The sequence below is a fragment of the Botryllus schlosseri genome, chromosome 9 (genome assembly GCF_051294905.1).
Source record: "Botryllus schlosseri isolate E-star chromosome 9, Bs_hap1, whole genome shotgun sequence".
Taxonomy (NCBI): domain Eukaryota; kingdom Metazoa; phylum Chordata; class Ascidiacea; order Stolidobranchia; family Styelidae; genus Botryllus; species Botryllus schlosseri.
Genome location: NC_137244.1, coordinates 5,941,781 through 5,957,582, shown reverse-complemented (window position 1 = coordinate 5,957,582; position 15,802 = coordinate 5,941,781). Strand labels below are relative to the sequence as shown.

General features: G+C 37.7%; 2 protein-coding genes across 9 annotated transcripts in view; one reads left to right on the top strand and one right to left on the bottom strand.

Moving 5' to 3' along the window:
* Positions 1 to 15,802, top strand: part of LOC145446927 (MAM and LDL-receptor class A domain-containing protein 2-like) — a 229,516-nt gene that overhangs the window by 25,967 nt on the left and 187,747 nt on the right. For both annotated transcript variants that reach the window (XM_080325301.1, XM_080325300.1), the window contains exons 29-44: positions 23 to 246; positions 1,655 to 1,742; positions 2,353 to 2,508; positions 3,506 to 3,663; positions 4,494 to 4,677; positions 4,969 to 5,106; positions 6,795 to 7,051; positions 7,708 to 7,834; positions 8,234 to 8,455; positions 10,427 to 10,602; positions 11,359 to 11,608; positions 13,119 to 13,331; positions 13,787 to 14,007; positions 14,329 to 14,479; positions 14,941 to 15,107; positions 15,467 to 15,770. In XM_080325301.1, the coding sequence (XP_080181427.1) occupies positions 23 to 246; positions 1,655 to 1,742; positions 2,353 to 2,508; positions 3,506 to 3,663; positions 4,494 to 4,677; positions 4,969 to 5,106; positions 6,795 to 7,051; positions 7,708 to 7,834; positions 8,234 to 8,455; positions 10,427 to 10,602; positions 11,359 to 11,608; positions 13,119 to 13,331; positions 13,787 to 14,007; positions 14,329 to 14,479; positions 14,941 to 15,107; positions 15,467 to 15,770 (3,036 nt within the window). The remainder of the gene's footprint in view (positions 1 to 22; positions 247 to 1,654; positions 1,743 to 2,352; positions 2,509 to 3,505; positions 3,664 to 4,493; positions 4,678 to 4,968; positions 5,107 to 6,794; positions 7,052 to 7,707; positions 7,835 to 8,233; positions 8,456 to 10,426; positions 10,603 to 11,358; positions 11,609 to 13,118; positions 13,332 to 13,786; positions 14,008 to 14,328; positions 14,480 to 14,940; positions 15,108 to 15,466; positions 15,771 to 15,802) is intronic.
* LOC145446931 (armadillo repeat-containing protein 8-like) overlaps positions 1 to 15,802 on the bottom strand; it is a 393,366-nt gene that overhangs the window by 250,296 nt on the left and 127,268 nt on the right. The window lies entirely within an intron of this gene.

Genomic DNA, 15,802 nt, shown 5'->3' with positions numbered 1-15,802 from the left:
GCTTAAACTGTGCTCATTATAGGTGACAAAGCAAGGATTATTGGACCCGTCGTCAAATCAGAAGGCGTCACTGCAGTAAAATGTTTTACGTTCTGGTATCACATGTACGGGAAGAATATGGGGTCTTTAAGAGTGTACCAGAAAACCAGACCGTTTATTGGTGATCCATCCTACGTCAGAGCTGGTCATCAAAGCAACCGGTGGCAGATTGCAATGATTGAATTTGTTGGTGATATTGACTACCAGGTTACTGAATTATACTTTTTTTCATGTTGGTTACTGATACAGAATCATCTTTCATTGTAATCTTAGTATGGTACCTAAACTACTAGGGATATTTGCAAGTTGATTGTGGTACTATATTTACCAAAGCAGAAATAATGTCTCTAATAAATAGTATTGTACTGCTTGTGATAACTCATAATTGGGGCGATTTTTTTGACCTAAAAAACTAAAGAGTATGACCTGAAAAATATTTTTTTTTTCATTTTAGACCTTGCAAAACTTAATTTTGACAGAATTTTGATCTCATGTATGAAAATTGGATATTTCACACATAATGTTAGAATTGTACTACTTATATTCATTTCTGGTCTGTCCTCACGAAGTAGTTTGACCTGAAAAACCTTTTTTGACTTGAAAACTGACAAATATTTACATGAAAAAACTATATTTCAACGAAATCTGGACATATAAAGAATTACAGTAGTTACATCATGCATTATGGTAAGAATAATTACAATTTGTTGTAGTAAAGATACGAAAAATACTTTCCTACATTCTTGGGTAGAAAGTGTCTGTCCTTACTAAGTAGCTTGTCAAGAATGGAGAAAGAACGTTCAACAGCAGCAGTTGTTGGCTGGCAACACTGAAGCTGTGCGTACACTGCTGATGACACACCGTGTTGCTTCATTCTGACAATGATGTCTACATCTCAATTTTTTATCATACTCTTCTTGATATAAGAACGATGCACACATAGTCTTGCTTCAGTTAGGATATTGCGGTACGTTGAGCATAACACCATGTCAACTTATTTGTTTCATTTGACCGTTTCTGATTCACAATGAGCAAACAATGGCAGTCTACAAAGGTAAGCCTACAAAGTAGGCTTAAAGCTGTAAAATGTCAGATAACAAGTTCACCGACAGTGCAAACATGTACTATAGGAAAGAAATGAAGTTTGCAAATTTTTTTTTACTTAGTAAACAATTTTGACCATTTTTTGACCTAACTCTACAAAATTGACAAAATTTTGACTTATTTTGACACGTCAAAAAAATCTCCCTTCTCATAATCCATTCTCGGGCAGACCATATGTCTGGTGCAACAACCAAATTAAAATATAAAGGTCTCTTATTTCTATACCTAAACCACATGTAGTGCTAAATCATTGTGTTGAATACCTGCCATTATGTAAGTGTCTACTTTCGATGTCTCTGTATCATTCAGTATATATTCATTTCAAACGTTTCTGTGACAAGATGACAGTCCTATATCATAGATTGATAATACTATATGCATCATTTGATTGATTTCCTACTGGAACACGGTGGTGGAATATCGACTGGCTATCGTAATACGTAAATATCATCATTATGTAAAGACTTCTCATTTTAGTTTGAAATTTTCCAGAATATTGGTTTTTATTCAGGTTGTTATCGAAGCGGAAGTTGGTAGCGGCACTGCTGGCGACGTGTCTATTGATGATATCACAATGTATGATGGGAACTGTGAGCAATGTAAGTACAGAACTGACATATTGTAGATGCTTTGATTGCCGATATATGTCATTATTTTTGTGTGGATGCTTTTAAGCGCGTACCAAGCTTTGTAATATTTGTTGGTCAGTGTGGAGTGGAAATGATATGGCTCCAACAATCAAATTTGGAACAGTATGAAAATATTCACCAGGGTGTTAAGTCTCTCGGATTGCTCACACCCCAAAATAATACACATGTACTTCGACTATTTCCCATACATTCCATGTGTCGCAATTATGATGATATCTTGATATTTCGAAAATTCGACTGTAGAATCATGATCTGAAAACGATATTTGTCTCCACACTACAGTAGAGTAGGTAAGTATCCAACCCTAAATCATAGAATGTCTCTAGGCAATATCTGAAGACCCATGAAGCTATTTGTTGTGAAGATTTTTCTGTTTTGAAAGTTAGGACTTACTGAAGTATTTACCGTTTATAGTTCTCTGTGTTTCGTGCACCTTTCATGAGGTTTAAGACATTTAGACACCATATTGTTAGTCTCAGGCCATTTATTGTCAGTGTTGATGGTGTGTGCTAAAATACGTTTTGAAACATATGTATTTTCAATTTTTGCACATTTGCAGTGGAGGCTGTGTTGCATACGTGTGACTTCCAAGACTCTTCTATTTGCGATTACCAACAAGATAAAAATGACAACACTGACTGGTCTCGTACTCGAGGTTCTACTGCATCTCTTAACACAGGACCACCGACCGATCATACCTACAGGACTGCCGAGGGTAAGTTGCTTTTATGTCTTAGTAGTATGTACAGTTATACACCTCACATTTTTTGTATCAGTGAATATTTTTTTTACATACACTCTACATTTATATCACTATTTTGTTGAACGACCCATTTCACTTTCATGAACATAGCAGAAGAGAAATATTTTCTGATACTGATTTCTAGTCTGAGTTGAGGCTTTTATGGCAACTTTATGTCAAATGTTATAATGAAAATGATTCCTGTTTGAGTTGAGATATTCTAACTGTAACAATAATAGGTTTTCCGGTTATATTAGTAAGGTATTGCAGTGGCTTCAGAGAAGTTCTATTCGGTGAATTTCCTTAAGGTTAGAGGGGTCATTCTCAAACTTGAAGTTCGAGACAATTTTCTGGGACCTTCCAAAAAATTAAGACAAACTATTCCCCAAAATACAGGTGTAAACCTATCATCACATCCACAATACAAAAACCAACGTGTTGTTTTGTGTTTAACTACGTTGATTTTTTTCCGGATTGTAAACTGTTTAAAAAAAGGATAGAGACCAGTATTTATTAGTTTCTGAAAAAAGTTCGAAAACGGCTGGGTTACAGATTTTTAATCTTCAAGTTTTAAATAGGGCGAAACTGAAACTGAAACTCTCCATGAATATGTGTATGGTTATATCTGCGAATCCTCAAGCGATTTGTACCTGGCCATGCAGTATGTTAGACCAGTGCGCTAGCCACTGAGAGAGAGAGAGAGAGAGAGAGAGAAAAAGAGAGAGAGAGCCTTTTGGCTTCACTAAACTGTGCGATTGCCAGCAGTGCCCACTGCTAAGAGAACCACACAATGATTTGGTTGAATTTTAGACATGATGTCCTCAATGCAACTACCCTATTTATCTATTTGCCTCGGCTTGGGACCATCATAGGACAGGGTATTCAAGCCGAGACATGTAATTGGCAACACCATAGGTGTAATCACTAAGCTCATGTGACATGTGCGTTTCTCGTCATGATATATTTGCAGGTTATTACATGTATCTGGAGACGTCATCTGGAGGTAGTGGTTGGAATGCGAAACTGGTTAGTCCAGTACAACCCGCGAGCAATGGATATCACTGTGTGGAATTTTTCTATCACATGTATGGACAGGATATAGAAAACCTGACTATATACCAACGCACGGTAAAATTTTGTTGAATATTTGACGATGAAACAATGAACCTATAACAATCACAAATCCAAATCTATGTAATTCAAGAAGGAGAGTTATTCATTTAGCTAGACATGACTTAAGGGCTTGTAAAACTTTTTAAGAAATTGTATTGTGACTTCATGCCCACCTTCATGTCTATTTATCTAAAGAGGAATGGAGTGGAAAAGTTATCTCTGACAATTAGTAGCGACTTGATGCTAGCAACATTAGTCATGATTGTTATTTTCATTCGCCCATTATATAGTTTTTTTTAAAGTTAGTGAGAATGTGATACATTCTGAAACCCCGAATGGGATGTAGACTATAGTTTAAGAAGCCCTGCTTATGTGCTACTATTTTTGACTTGATAAAGTCATGAAATTTCGATAAAATTGATCACAGTAGAAATCAGTGCTGGTGAAGTAGAGGGTAAAGTAGTGCTATAATTTGTTACTTTAATACCTGCCATAAATTCTAGTAAAGTTAGATCTCCAGTGCTTTGAGTGATACTGAAGGTAACAGCTTGAAAAAGTAGTTTAGGACGATGTATGTGTGTCTGGAATATTGCTATTTGAACAGCTTCGTGGAGGTACAGAACTTCAATGTACAATTGGATAGTATATTCATTTTGAAATGAACCCGAATATGAATATACTATTCAATTGAATATTACTATTGAAAAGTGCAATTATGCAACGAATCATATCTGATGTATGAATTCATATATGTAATCGATATCTCACTCACTATGTTATCAACCGAACCAGTAACATTCAATCCAAGGCTACCTGATGAATATGTCGTATTACCGATGTTCCAGGACACGGATGAAGAATTGTGGAAAATGTCCGGGGACCAGGGAGACCAATGGATGACTGCCAGAGTTGGTATCACTGCCGCCACTGATTACAGTGTTGTTTTTGAGGCAACTCGAGGGGCCAGTTATTATGGAGATATATCGTTGGATGATGTAACAATGTTGGACATTGAATGTTCAAGTCCATGTAAGAATTAAATTATGCAATAAATTATGTGTAGTGAAAGTGTTGATAAGCTTCAAAATATTCTGTCATGAATGCTAGCAATGAGATTTTAATATTTCTACAAATTTAATTTGGGTGACGGTGATAGTTTTCTTCCCATGACTATGACTAAGTTCCAAATACCTGAACATTGCACAATATGCTACCAGCATGAAAAAAATGTAGTCATAACAATTAAGTTGGTCGCTTATTCTGGCGAAAAATTTTGAATGGTCAGGTGCGTTATGCTATATTTTAATTTTCGAATTGCAGTCGATTGCGACTTTGAAAGGGATCTCTGTGCTTGGTCAAATGCTGCACAAGGAATGGATGAATTTGATTGGATTGAAAACAAAGGATCAACTCCAACTCCTGATACAGGACCGAACGGCGATCATACATCTGGAACAGGTTAGCATAGAGACTGACTGAAGGCAAAGATTACAAATACCATTACAATATTTTGCAATGTACTCTATGCGAGTGATGACATAGACATTGCATCTCCATATTCAAAGATTAGTTTTGTGTAGTGTTAGCTGCTTGAAAGCAATTAAGGCATTCCCTAATTGCAACACCTCTGCTGCAATGCAAGTTAAGCACAAGCTTGCTGGATATTGTTCTCTCCGTAGGTAAGTTACTACACATATGGGGAATAATGATCTTAGAAAGCTACTTATTGCCTCGTTTCATATTGAAATGGAAGAACTTTACCGGTTGTTTTCAATTAACCTTAAGGGAAGGTCTGGTAATGAATGCTGGATGTTTCATTTCCGTCAGACTTGTTTAATGTTGCCCATATTACATAATTATATTATCCATCAACATATTTTGGCTTGGACTCCATCCCGTCATAAATATTAATGTTTGAAATTTCAAATTCATCTAATGTAATCTGGTTCAAAATAGCACTATAAACTAGGGTTGCCATACGTCCGGAATTTCCCGGACATGTCCGGAATTTAACTGTCCAAACTAGAGTCCGGGAGGAATTTCTAAAATATGCCAAATGTCCGGAATTTCGAAGACTTGACGTAGGCTAACAATTTTTTCGTAAATCAACATAAAATCATTATTTTTGGGAATATTTGTGCTGATGCATGATATTTTTCTTCGCGCTGCGCGCGATTTGCTAATCACATTTATGGGTTATGTTATGGGGGCTACCACCCTCGCAAAAACTGAAAACAAATATAAATAAAAACACCCTTCATTTACTGGAATAAGCCTCATCGTAATCGCAATTATATGAGAACGGTATACTCGTAGATATCGTTAAGGCCGTTTAAATGCTCAAAGATAGTGGTTCCAAACGTGGGGGTCGTTTACCTTTATTCTGTGGTTCGCGGATATTTTGAACGTACTCGGCCCGTGAGTAGGTCTGGGCAAAGGTGCTGACTTCTTTTAGTTAATCAGCTCGTCAAATATTGATCGGGCCACGAAACATTTTCAAATTGGAGATGGACTCGCGACCATAAACGGTTGGAAACCACTGGATGTGGGGTGTTTATAAATCTCCGTGGTGCACACCGGCATAAGGCTGATAAACAATCTTATCTGTGGAACATGAACATGACTCAACATGTTCAATGACGCTCCCTTTATTTTCGAACTCATCATCCTCCCGCTAACTCTGAGATCATGTGGTCGGAGAGTAGTAACAATATAGTAATGTATGGAACAACCAATATTATTGACAGACATCATTCAAAATATTTAACGACCAGATGCATATAGAAACCATATTCATAGAGCAAGCTTCCCCCAGGAGTTGCAGCGATTACCCTATGGTGGGCTCAAAATCATTGTTTATTCTCACGGAAAGGGGCTGAAAATGTGGTTCCGGTCCCGGTTACACAACACACAGCCACATACTTCTGAACCGGATCGTGTGACCCCCTCTGGTTTATGTGCAAAGCTTTGCTACTGAGACGTCATAACTCATTTTGAAATCCACTAGTGGGCGCTGAAGAGTGTCCGGAATTTGGGTCACAGAAATATGGTAACCCTACTATAAACTGACGACGGAAGGACCATCAAGTTCATTACATTGCCATGATCAATATGAATGTTTATGTTATAAGGTGCCAAAATTTTAGGATATTACGTTTACACTGATGGAAGTTTTCCCCAAGAAGAAGGTGACAGGGCCAGGCTCACAAGTCAGAAGGTTCCCGCACTGGATGGCACGTATTGTTTCCGATTCTGGTTCAACATGAATGGAGCCTCCATGGGTCAACTACAAGTCTCTCAAGTGTACAAGACGAGCAATTTTACAGTGTGGTACTATGCCAGAAATCTCGGCAGCACCTGGACACAAGCCGCTGTACCGATTTCGTCAGCGGAAGTATTTTCAGTGCGTACCATCAAAATTTAATCTTGTTTTATAATTACTTTACTTACTGTAAAAAGTTAGTTGGCTTCAGTCCTGCACTTCAATTATCAGACATTTCGTTTGTTGGGAAATTGTTAAAATCTGAATTTTGTTTAAGGTCAATTATATTCAAGACCTCCCATGTTAAGGTTAGGAATTCACACTCATTAATTTGCAATTAATATAATCCAGATTATTGTCATGCAAATCTTTGTATTGATATTTATTGTTCTTCGATTTTTGCTTTCGTATAAACGTCTGGTATGAGCTACAATTCGACAGTAAGGAAACTGGACATACATTGTGCCAATTCCTTTTGCAAATATATTATTCAATTGAAAAATATATTCGTATTGAAATGAACCTATATATTTTCAGTTGCCGCTGGTTAAATGTAATCGTCAGCAACTGATAGAGACTTGTAAAGAACATTGTATTCTCTACTTGTTTCTGACAATTGCCTCTGACGAGTGTAAGACGAAAATATTTGGGTTTATTCCTTAATGAATGTATTACTCGATTGCGTATTGAAGTTCTGTACCTTCTAGAAGCTCATCAAATATTCTATGGCTAGTCATTTACTACTGTCAGAATTTCTGTCGTTACCACGTGCTATTATAATCCATTTTCTCCTTCAGATAACCATCCAAGCGACAGTTGGCTCTGACAATTTGGGAGACATTGCAATTGACGATATCACATGGACACGTGGTGACTGCCCTATCTTACCAGCAGATGCTCTACCACCTCCACCAACAACACCACGTAAGTTTACTGTTGTTTCTTTGTCATATTGACTTCTCTATATGATGGTGTTATGAATGCATGATGTCTTGAAGCAAGTTGCATTTGAAATACAATTTCATCCGATTTCTTTTGAAATTTTCGTTTTTGAAAAAATATCATTTTTGATATTCTTTTGTGGCAATTTATTGAGATGTAATTTTGATACTTACTATGCATTCTTGAATAGGCTGTGCTCTACCAGTCAGCATTTGTTTCGATCTATTCGATAAACTTGAAAATTCAATGAATTCATCCTCTCATGTGTCATGTTTTTTAGAGCTATAGTACCTAAATTTAATAATATCATTGCTTTCGGAACTTAATTTGCAATCCAGCTGTGTGAGATTATTCTATTGCATTCTAATTTATGTCTAACAGCCCCACCAACATTTGAGTGTGACTTTGATGAGGATCGATGTGCCTGGACTGACGATCCGACCAGTGACATCTCATGGTCTCGTTTGAACACGGCTACCGTTTCTACCGGTACTGGTCCATCAAGTGATTACTCTGGATCAGGCTACTATATCTATATGGAAGCATCCAGCCCGGCGGTATCAGGCAGCACAGCTAGAATGTTTGCTGAAAGAACAGTAACAGGTTAGTTTGTGTGGAATAAATGGCATACCTCTATGAGGAAAATGGTAATTTGACAAAGTTATACTCACCGTATGTAGTAGTTTGCTGATATGTAGAAATTTGTGCAACTTGATGTCATGAGCTTTAAAGTAATCGTGATCAAGATGAGCCTACAGACAGCCTACAGCAATTAAATTGTTATAACATTACAGTCCAACAAATACAATATACGTAAAATTATATGAATAAAAAAAATCGAAGTAAAGTCCTATTCCACGTCCAGGTGATGGACTCAACAATATTTACAAATTCTAAATTTTGGATTTCTAGGACAAACACCAGTTTTGTAGAATTCCCTGTCATGGAATCTCTGTGACCTCAAATCTCTTTTTTCTCGTTCTGCTTTAATGCACTGTTTGAATTGTTTTTTCAACTTCTGAGAAGTTATCATTTTACAAAGCACATCTGCTGAAACGGATTTATGCAAAGGATCTCCATATGTGTGGTGAACGTGATGATGTAGTTTTCCACCATATCTGGAAGGCTTTGATCCTTTCGTATACTGAATATACTTTACAGTCATGAAAAAGTGTTTTACGTCACGAATTGCTCTGCGCCTACCCCACCCTTTTGGCATGCGTCAGGCTTTTTTACCTTTTTTACCTATATAGTGGATATGGTCTGGCTTTTTTGCACCCTCATACAGACACCTACATTCTTGGTCTGTGAGTGGTGGAAACATGCTTTTGACAATTTTTTCATATTCTACTTTGCAAATTACGTGCATAAATGGAGTATTTTCTATCACGCTCTCATTTTTACAATATTCGTTAACAAGCTCTCTCAATTGAGCCTTTCCAGATAGTCTTTTGTTTGGAGTTTTTGTCCATTTGAATGCGGTTTTGTCACCCCCACTGTTCTGAGATGTACAGCTTTCCATGTCGACCATTCTTCCTTCATTCAAGTCCTCTTGAAATAAATGATACTGGCTTGCAACCCAGCCTTATTTATACTTGTTTGACTGGAGAAAAAATCCTCTGTCGGCATGACTTTGCGTTAATTATCGAAAACAACCACTCTTCTTCCACTTCTTCTGTCTTCTCTATACACATTTCACGCCCATGTTAAGCAATATTGACATATTTCGCAACCGAGAAATCAGTTCCAGTTCCTTGTTCATATTCTGTATACTCATTACTCATCCACAGGTTCATATCGTACAGTATTGACATTACTTCCCAAATTAGGCTTTTGGAATTACAGAACTTTAATATTGCAGCTAACAATACGTTCATGTTACCAAATTTATGACACAGAGTCGCGAACAGCAGTAAACAATGCACAGTAACGGTACAACATACGCGAAACTGGCTGTAAATCAGCCGAATGACAAAACAACACTAATGAAACATTCCCAGCGTGTAGAGATGTTCCTTCTGGCGTGCGTTGTTTACTGCCGTTCGCGACTCTGTGTACTTGTCATTATTACGTCACAACGACCAAACTTTCTATATTTCGAACTTGGTTAACCTCATTTACTGGTGTTCGCTCCTGATGAGAGCCAGCCGAAAAGCTTCGAGTGGAATAAATTTGGCAACATGAGCGTAATGGTTGCAGCGATACTTCCCACATTGTTGAAAACAAGCACTCTTCATTCAATTCTTTTGGCTTCTCTATACACATTTCACGTCCATGTTATCCAATATTGACATACTCCACAACCGAGAAAACAGTTTCAGTTCCTTATTCATATTCTGTATTTCATTACTGCTGGCAATTCTAGTCATTGGCAGAATCTATTTATTGTCATCGTGTTACCATGGAATATAAGTTTTTGCAGTTATAATACAATTGTAATGATCATTTTAAGACGTACATTGTTAACCTCACATGCATAAGCCATGTGACAGTTATGAGACCTTTGCAAATTCTGAATTACCATGATTTGTAAGTCACATTCCCTTGCTAATGCAAAAATGTAATTTTTTCCAGGGGCTCAATGTCTCTCATTTCGTTACCACATGTATGGCGTGGACATGGGTACATTAAATGTTTACGTACAATATGGAGATGAACTACCGGCATCACCTTATTGGACAAGAACAGGAAACAAGGGCGATAACTGGTTACTTGCAGAAGTGAATTTGAATCCAAGCCAGCAATTCAAGGTGAAATACCGTACGCGAAATACAATCGCGTACACAGGAGTAATGCCTGATTGGCATTGATTTAATCGCTAAAGCTTGGTGAACGGTTTTGGATCTTCTTTGGATCAATATTAATATATAATTCAATTCTATATTGAAGTTCCGAAACCTCCAAGAGTTTTTAAAGTAGATATTCTCAACATGTCAGAATCATTCAAAATAAGAGTAGGATGTAAGGAATCAATTTGACTTAACTGAGTAGTTTTAAGAATTAGCTTTGAACTAGCTGGTACATATTTTTTCGATCAATTGCCCTTAAAAACTGTTCAAATTGTATGCTTTAAGATCACAGCTCACACAGAACGATTAATAATACCATCACTTTTGAAATCATCCTTTTATTATAATGCAGGGGCTCCATTGCGTTATTTTGGTGAAAACGTCATTCTTTAATGTAATTCAAATTTTCCCCAACACTCCTTACCACTTGATGAAATCTAAAAAGTAGGTAGATGTGAGGACTTACCTTTCAGCAGCTTCTCCAATTTTCGGGGTACGAGCTACCGCCCATAAAATATGAAGGGGTCTGTGAACAAAATGAGATTTAAGAATCGCTGTTCTAAAACATGGACAGTTAAGTATGTACTGCAAGTAAACAAGACATACTTGGGTACTATGACACACAGAAGTGCTACATTGCTGCCCACCTTTTTAAACACTGCTTTTCTAATCAGCCCATGGCCATGAAACTAAAGTTAACGATGCTAAACATTTCAGGTTGTATTTGAAGGAGTAGTTGGTCTTACATGGGCCAGCGACATTGCCATTGACGAAATTAACATCGAAGCTGGCGAATGCACTCTGCCGCCATCTGCAGATACACATTTCTGTGCCTTCGAAGACACTGGCGTTTGCGGATACACGAATGAGCATGCGACAGATAATATGGATTGGACTTACCAGCAGGGCGGCAAGAGTTCGGGTCATCTTGGACCAACTACTGATCATACCTATGGGACAGAGGCTGGTACGTTCAAGATCGATATGTTTCTATGTTACAATGTAGATATCTCATTTGCCCAATAACAGATTAGAATGCATATTCCTATTAACAGTAAAGTGGTTGGTTTTCCTTACCTGAGCGATGTCGGTATCTTTGTCACACGATTGCATCCACTTCTTTTGTAGAAGTCCTTGAAAACAAATTATTCACCATCGAAATCCACTGGAATTATGTGGAATAAAAGTGGTTTGCAAGTAGGTTTGCATTCGTCACGAAAATTATCATCATCAGTATGAAGTATGGTCGTCCTGTCACAATCGCAGAGTATAGATCCGGTATTGCATATATTCAGCAACATTAGCCATTCTGCGTTAAGCAAAGTGGTTCATCTTTTTATAGTTATGACAGGTTACTAACAAATTTGTATCTTTGCGCCTTCATTCTAAACCACTTTCTTTGGTAGGACTTGTTATTGTGTACCGGTATCTATTTCCAGCATCAATTATTTTTCGCCTGATTTGGAAATTTCCGCTTCTAAATCTATTTGAGTGTCTTCTGCAAAATGCATTTTCATTATGAACAAATGCTTCTTTGGCAGCTAGCTTATGCGTGACACCACTATAGCGCATTTGGTGATAAACATGTTCTCGCATACTACTAAATGGATTCCACTCGAAGCTTTTCGACTGGCTCTCATCAGGAGCGAACGCCAGTAAATGAGGTTAAAATAGTTCGAAATATAGAAAGAATATTGTCATTGTGACGTAATAATGACAGGTACACAGAGTCGCAAACAGCAGTAAATAACGCGCAGTTACGGTAGAAGTGGAATAAATTTGCCAACATGAACGTATTGTTTACTAATAAATGTAGAAATCATTAAGTAATCATTAAAATACACGTTCTGAAGTCTACCAGACCGGTAAGGTGGTTGAACCGATGTGGTTAAAGTAGCATCCCATCCTACTGATATAGCAGTACAGGTAATGCTCGAAAATAGTGACAAGTAGAGGCTTACAAGACAAAGCTACTTTAAGTAAGAGTGGGAAGTGAGCGACACTAGATTCCTCTAGTACAACACTTGAAAATGAGGTTGGCTGCGATGTGTCCCACATTTGTTTGCAAACACATATGCACTGTACAAACACATATTCACTGTACAAACACAGAGTGGTTTACAGTGCGCGGTGAAGGTTTTGTTTCGAACTATTTTCCCTGATAGCAATAATACCTGATGGTTGATGAGAATATGTATCCATGAACTACTTACCACCTGACAAATATGAAGCGTTGAACGTGTAAATGTCTTGGACATCTGTTTAAGCTGAAATGGAAGTACTCATGGGAAAAACATATGAGAACTTACTATGGAAATCTGTTTCAATTCTAATAATAAGGAGAAACATTTCAATTCCAGTCGTGTCAGGTGAAAATATCTGATTCCGGATTTGGAACAATGGGACATCATGACGATACTGTCATATTTTCAATGCTGGAAATTCTCATGCTTCTCCAATAAATTTCTATCATGCAGGTCACTATTTCCTCTATCCTGGCTCCACAACCCAGCAAGTGGGTGATGTCGCTGTTTTATATTCCGAATATTATACGGTGACTGATCCAAATGTGTGCGTGGAATTTTTCTACCACATGACCGGCACTGATAATGCGTTGTTGGAAGTTTTGTACCGTGAACAAGGAGCAAGCGGCTCTGGGAATGTTATTTGGTCAAAATCTGGAGATCAAGGTACGTCAACAATCATATTACAGCTGTACTGAAGCCAGTGCTACTCTTGTGTGTATTTTTTTAGGTGTCTAGTGTGTGTTTGCGTGTTGTGTGTGTGTATGCGCTAACTGAATCGTAGAAGCCCTAAATATTTCTGGTTAAAGCTCTGTTACATATCGATTTTGCTGCAGCTGATATCAACCCCAGCCTCTTAGTTTTGACTGTTTTCCCATATTTTAAGCAATTATTCCTTTATTTCTCATCTATCAACCATTCCACTTTTCAAGAATGTTTTAATCACTATTTGTGTGACATTGATATGGAGGTATGTAGGTATTTTGCATTGGTGACGTCTTCTAATTCGAAACCTCGAATTTCGAATTGTACATTATTCTTACCCAACTCCACCACATTTTATATTTATGCCAGTGAAAGTAACGCTTAGATTTAGGTTATCACCAAACATTTACTGTTAGGTGATGTGTGGCTTGCTGGAAGAGGTACTTTCACGGTTAGCGGCCGATTCCAACTTGTGTTTCGGGCAACCAGACTGAGTGGTACTGGCTTTGAAATTGCCATTGACGATGTCTTAATCCGGGCCGGAGCTTGCAGTATCGATGGATCTTGCTCGTTTGACTATGGACTGTGTACTTGGAGACAAGTTTCCGGTGATGAAATGGATTGGTTGCTGAATAGCGTAAGTGCATAGTTTACTGCCAATATCGTGTACAATAACTTTTCATCTGAAAAATTGTGTCTGAGACCCATTCATTTTTAAAAAATATAGTGTAGTTATTTGAAACATCGATCACAACACTATCTCAAATGAGGGACCTATGTTCTACAAATCAGGACTTGTGATATCACTTCATATTTCTATCATTTATGCGTACTTGAGTTATTTCATATCGATGTATATATGTATATATTTTATTATGTATGTATGGAGAATTCTTTCAAAATTCTTCCAATCCTTGCCAAGCTTACAGTATTGCACAACTGTTTGAATCGATTACAGGGTGCTACACCATCATCTAACACAGGGCCGAGCCAAGATCACACACAGTCGGGCGATCGCAACTATTACTTGTATCTAGAAGGATCTACGCCGGCAGTTGTTGGATACTTTGCCCTTTTGTTCAGCGAGAAATACGATGCAACATCAGCAGGTAATTATTAAGGCAGAGATTGTCTTCTGCGTGACGTGTGAAGAAAATTCTTCTTTTTTGTATATGTATATCCTGAATGTAGACTATTTCAAAGTACCAGCTCGTAGTCAATCTTTAATAAGCAAAAATACCGACCGGAAGCTTCCTAGTGGCACACCACCATGTCAGAAGTACAATTTTCACAGCTGTACACTGAGTTCTGATTTATTGTTTCAAATCCATATCCTGTTGCAGATCTCAGTTTGAAAACCAAGTTGTCATCCAAGGTTGAATTCATTTCATATCACACTCAAGTGAAAATCTAAATTCAGTTCCCTAACAGCATGAATTGAATTTGATGGCAATCCAAATGCGACCAATGCGGCCAATGCCTTTGAATGCTTTTGAATCCAAATATATTAGTAAAAATACTGCCTAGTAGCAAAATCTCCATGCATCATAATCTATATTTCTTCTTCTAGATTGCTTCAGCTTCTACTATCACATGTATGGCTCTGAAACTGGCGGCCTGAAAGTGTACGTTCGAATGGAGTCTGGTAGTTACAAGCTGGTTTGGTCTCTCAGTGGTAATCAAGGAAATCAGTGGAGTGAAGGACAGATTTCAATTTTTTCTGACGAAAAATATGAGGTGACAATATAGATTTGTTCTTGACTCACACAATAGCAATTATTCAACGAAGGATCCGTAAGACCTAATTGAGATTCGCTATGGAAAACAGCAGTTATTAAACTGCAGTCTTTCTATATACAACTAGTGTGAAATAATACAACATGACTTAAAATTCGTCGAAATATAAAATAAGACTGATGAACATACATTTTTACTTTTTGATCAAATTTAATGCTTATTTATCAATCTGGTTTGAATTAAAGCACAAGAAACGATTCATTTGAGTTAAAGTTTCATTTTGCTCTCTATGTTCCTGCTGAAATCAACTTGCGCTTAATCGTAATCTCAATCCCTCTGACGTATGTCATTGCTTTTAGATAATCATTGAAGGAATAGTTGGGGGCACTTTTAGTGACATCGCCTTGGATGATTTCACAGTCACAATCGGCCATAGTTGCTCGCACGGATCTATCTGGCCAATGGAAGCATCACCCAGTGGACCCACCATTCCCCCTACCACGTTAGCCCCACAAGTTCCCGATATACCTGGATTCACGTGCGATTTTGACAACGATCAAGGCACATGCGGATGGAGTAATCAGTATGATGACAACTTTGACTGGGTGGTTAAGCCTGCTGGTGTACTGACCAGCAATGGTCCCGACAGTGATTACACAACAGGTGCTTAGAAATAGCCCTATTACCAGCACAAA